Source organism: Oratosquilla oratoria, chromosome 14 (genome assembly GCF_046742065.1).
Source record: "Oratosquilla oratoria isolate Oo_2021 chromosome 14, ASM4674206v1, whole genome shotgun sequence".
Classification (NCBI taxonomy): domain Eukaryota; kingdom Metazoa; phylum Arthropoda; class Malacostraca; order Stomatopoda; family Squillidae; genus Oratosquilla; species Oratosquilla oratoria.
Genome location: NC_134790.1, coordinates 57,486,732 through 57,491,731, shown reverse-complemented (window position 1 = coordinate 57,491,731; position 5,000 = coordinate 57,486,732). Strand labels below are relative to the sequence as shown.

At 38.2% G+C, this 5,000-nt stretch overlaps 1 protein-coding gene across 1 annotated transcript in view; it reads right to left on the bottom strand.

Annotated features, from left to right (window-relative positions):
* The window catches only part of LOC143032687 (uncharacterized), a 75,057-nt gene that overhangs the window by 29,497 nt on the left and 40,560 nt on the right, over nucleotides 1-5,000 (bottom strand). Inside the window, exon 4 of the mRNA XM_076197572.1 lies at nucleotides 1,784-1,893. Coding sequence (XP_076053687.1) covers nucleotides 1,784-1,893 — 110 coding nt within the window. The remainder of the gene's footprint in view (nucleotides 1-1,783; nucleotides 1,894-5,000) is intronic.

The window sequence follows — 5,000 nt, the reverse complement described above, 5'->3', positions numbered from 1 at the left end:
AACCCTATTCCTTATGATAACGTATTCTTTACAGACTTCATTCTGGTCAGCGTCGGGTGGTTTCATTTGACTAAGGCCCTGTTCATACAAGCGGTTTGAACCGCGCTGAAACCGCGATGGTACCAGACAGTCAAGAAAAAAAACCCAGCTTGGTTTTGTGTGAACGCCTTCATTGATTTATATTGAAACCGCCAGTGTGAACAGGTTAAGGAATGTAGTGACGGGGTTGAAATGATCTACGGCAACGCGCTCAACAGAGTTCATTCTAGCTCACGCCAGGCAATTTTGTTCGGCTTCGGGAACATTGCTGTGGGCTGAAGCGAAGATTTTTCTTCGCCAAATAATTTCTGAAACAAAAGGAAATTTAAGGAAATCTTCAGATTTCTGAGGGTCTGTCTTCAGTTGAATGAAATCGCCCGACGTTAAATAAAACAAAATATTACTTTAGTTTTCCCGACACCAAGGCAAGCCGCATGGCTGTGCGGCAAGCATATCCAAAGTGGTCGACAAGGTTAGGTTAGGTTAGGTTAGGTTAAGTTAGGTTAGGTTAGGTTAGGTTAGGTTAGGTTAGGTTAGGTTAGGTTAGGTTAGGTTAGGTTAGGTTAGGTTAGATTAGGTTAAGTTAGGTTAGGTTGGGCTAGGTTAGGTTAGGTCAGGTTAGGTTAGGTTAGGTTAGGCTAGGCTAGGTTAGGTTAGGCTAGGCTAGGTTAGCTTAGGTTAGGTTAGGTTAGGTTAGGCTAGGTTAGGTTAGGCTAGGTTAGGTTAGGTTAGGTTAGGTTAGGCTAGGTTAGGTTAGGTTAGGTTAGGTTAGGTTAGGTTAGGTTAGGTTAGGTTAGGTTAGGTTAGGTTAGGTTAGGTTAGGTTAGGTTAGGTTAGGTTAGGTTAGGCTAGGTTAGGCTACGTCAGGTTAGGTTAGGTTAGGTTAGGTTAGGCTAGGTTAGGCTACGTCAGGTTAGGTTAGGTTAGGTTAGGCTAGGCTAGGTTAGTTTAGGTTAGGTTAGGTTAGGTTAGGTTAGATTAGGTTAGGCTAGGCTAGGCTAGGTTAGGTTAGGCTAGGTCAGGTTAGGTTAGGTTAGGCTAGGTTAGGTTAGGTTAGGCTAGGTTATTCAGGTTAGGTCAGGTTAGGTTAAGTTAGATTAGGTTAGGTTAGCCAAACTAAAATTAACCAGAAAATTAAAAAAAAAAAAAAATAAGGAAATGATAATAGAGAAAGAAATTGTCGGGAAAACAAAAATGACCCAAAACAAAATGTATCGGAGCATTATCGTGGTGAAGGGTTTTGTCGAAAAGAGGTCTCAACCCCTTTCCGCTCAATATTTTGCTCACAGATGAGCAAGGCCACCTGACGCTCGACAGTCACAAATCTGTAAAAACGTCATCTTTATGTTCTCCAACTTTATTCGTCTTGATCTCCATCATCATGCCATTCATTGGAGACACTCCCCGCCCCCAATATACACCTTTCAGAAATGCAGTGCTAAAGCATTTCAAAGATAAACAACGATAACAGTGCAGGACTCGTTGTAAAGAAGTTAAACTTGACAAATTAATATTTAAGAATGAAATAGCCAAGAGCTGGTTTACGAATAGAGTGGTTAACGAATGGAATAGACTTAGTAACCATGTGGTGAGCGCTGAAACTATTAGTTATTTTAATAGGTTAGATAAAATTGTGGATGGGGATGATAGGTAGTAATGGATGTGGAACTGCCTAGTGTAGGCCTCGTGGTTTCTTGCAGTCTCCTCCATTCTTATGTTCCTACTTCGTCAGCGGTAGAACTACCTGCTGAAGAGTCGCCAAGTGAGCATCCGGGGCGAGTCTAGGTCAACCCCGAACGAGGTCACCAGAGACGACAGAATCCCGGTCGTTGTGCGCCCGTCCTCCCTCTGCGCCTGTTGGGGAGAAATGTCACTGACTACTGGAAGACATTGGGCCAAAGTGGTAAGCCTTCCTAAATCAAAGGTCACACTTTTTCTTACATTATTCAAAGAATTCGGATGTCACCACTAACTACTTTAGGTATAAACTAAGATTTGTTGTTTACATATCCGAAATTAACACAGACATATAATGTACAAGCTGCAGATGTGCAAAATATATATGAAATATTAGAGGATATATTAATGAGAGGATCCATACTGTTTTGGAAATGTAATAAAAACAAATAATGTATAATCTTTCTACCTGCAAAAATGTGCGAAATTGAATAAATAACGCCCCACCCCCCTCGGGGAATGTATATATATATATATATATATGTGTGTGTGTGTGTGTGTGTGTGTGTGTGTGTGTGTGTGTGTGTGTGTGTGTGTGTGTGTGTGTGTGTGTGTGTGTGTGTGTGTTTGTGTGTGTGTGTGTGTGTGTGTGTGTGTGTGTGTGTGTGTGTGTGTGTGTGTGTGTGTGTGTGTGTGTGTGTGTGTGTGTGTGTGTGTGTGTGTGTGTGTGTGTGTGTGTGTGTGTGTGTCTGTATGTATGTATGGTGTCACGATACTACCCATTCACCTAAATGACACCCTATCCAACTACAGATTATCCTTCCACTTCACCATTAGTTCCTCAGCCAATCACTGCCCAAAACGCCAGTATAGAACGACTATATAGGCCAGGCATTCCCAAAATTCATCAGACTCGCCTCTAGCTAAGCTGCAAGCTCCTGTCTCCTCTAGATTGTAAGTATTATTACTTGGACAATGACGACTCGACGTTCCAGGTTTCAGTCTTATCCTTTATCAATCTACTACATATCTCATTCCCTCATTCTCCTATATTTATGCATATATTATGTGCTAGGATTAAGATCATATTTTAATTGGTTATTGTCTCTGTTTGATTATATTTTGTACCGAAATATTAGTCTGATCCCTTTTCATGACCCCATTCTAACTTTGTTGTGACTTGGGCATTCGGTGTGCCCTTACAGTTAACAAATATCTTTCCAGCCTGAGCCATAACTATATATATATATGTATATATGTATATACATATATATATATATATATATATATATATACATATATATATATATATACATATATATATAAATATATATATATTTATATATATATATAGATATATATATATTTATATATATACATATATATATACATATATACATATACAAATATATATATACAAATATATATACATATATATATATATGTATATATATATATATATATATATATATATATATATATATATATATACATACTGTATATGGGGAGAGTCTGTGCGTGTGCGCATATATATGTATATATATATACATATATCTATATATAAATACATATATATATATATATATGTATGTATGTATGTATATACATATACATATACATATACATATACATATAAGAACATAAGAACATAAGAATGAAGGAGACTGCAAGAGACCATAATACTTACACTAGGCAGCTCCGTATCTATCACCACCTGTCATCCCCATCCATAAAGTTGTCTAATCGTTTCTTAAAACAACTGATACTTTCAGCGCTTACTACATGGTTACTAAGTTTATTCCATTCATCGACCACCCTATTAGTAAACCAATTCTTGCCTATTTCCTTTTTAAATCTAAATTTGTCCAGTTTATAACCATTATTGCGAGTCCTGCCCTGTTGTTTTAATATGATGACCTTGTTTGCATCACCCTTGTTAAAGCCTTTGATCCACTTGAACACCTCTATTAGATCACCCCGCACTCTACGTCTTTCCAGAGAGTGTTACTTAAAGTGGCTAAGCCTCTCTTCGTAAGGCAAATTTTTGAGTCCAAGTATCATTTTGGTCATTCTTTTCTGTACTGATTTTAGTGAATTGATGTCCATTCTGTGGGACGGAGACCAAAAATGTACCGCATAGTGAAGGTGGGTCTAACTATTGCTAGATAGAGTTTAATAATTACCTCTGCACTCCTATTCGTTACCGTCCTAGCAATGAAACCTAATGCTCTGTTAGCTTTATTCCTGGCGCTAATGCACTGTTTCCTGGTTTTATGGTCTCTCTCGCACTCAGTTTTCTCTAAAGGCGTGTTATCTAAGCTGTATCTATTTATGGGGTTGTATAGCCCTACGTTTAACACGCTACACTTACAGATATTGAACTTCATTTGCCGTTTCACCGACCATGTGAACAATTTGTTAAGATCATCCTGCAGAATCTCTGCGTCGTCTCCTGAACTAATTAGGCGTCCTATTTTAGTGTCGTCCGCAAACTTACTAACATCATTATTTATCCTGTTGTCTAAGTCCTTTATGTACATAATGAACAACAAGGGACCCAAAACCGAGCCCTGGGGGACCCCACTAGCAACACTGCCCCACCTAGATTTTACTCCATCTATGGTGACCCGCTGTTTTCTGTTACTGATCCAAGCTCTAATCCATTCTAACACTTTTCCTCCTATGCCATGGGCTTTGATTTTATTTAGTAGTTTCTGGTGTGGCACCTTGTCAAACGCTTTGCTAAAGTCAAGGTAAATAACATCGTAATTATCATTGTTATCAGACGCCTTATATACTTTAGTGTAAAAGGATAGAAGATTAGTCACACATGACTTACCCTTGGAGAAAACATGCTGTGAATCACGAATTAAAATATGTCTTTCGATGTGTTCTCTGAGTCTATTTACTATTACTGATTCAAGCATTTTTTCTATAACCGATGTCAAACTGATTGGCCTGTAGTTGCATATAGACGATCTATCTCCCTTCTTAAAATCAGGAACAACGTTTGCTTGCCTCCAAGCAGTAGGCACAAAACCAGTGTCTACTGATTTATTAAATATTTAAGTTAACTGGTCGCAGATTTCAAATTTACACTCCTTTAGCATTCTCGGAAAATTTTCGTCTGGACCCGGGGATTTTATAGCTTTAAGTCTTTCAATCTGCTTGACTACAGTACTTCTACTTTACTAATGCTGATATTAGATAGACTACTTTCTTCATCTCCTCTGAAAATCTGATCGCAGTCAGGTACTTTATCCAACCTCTCCTTAGTAAACACC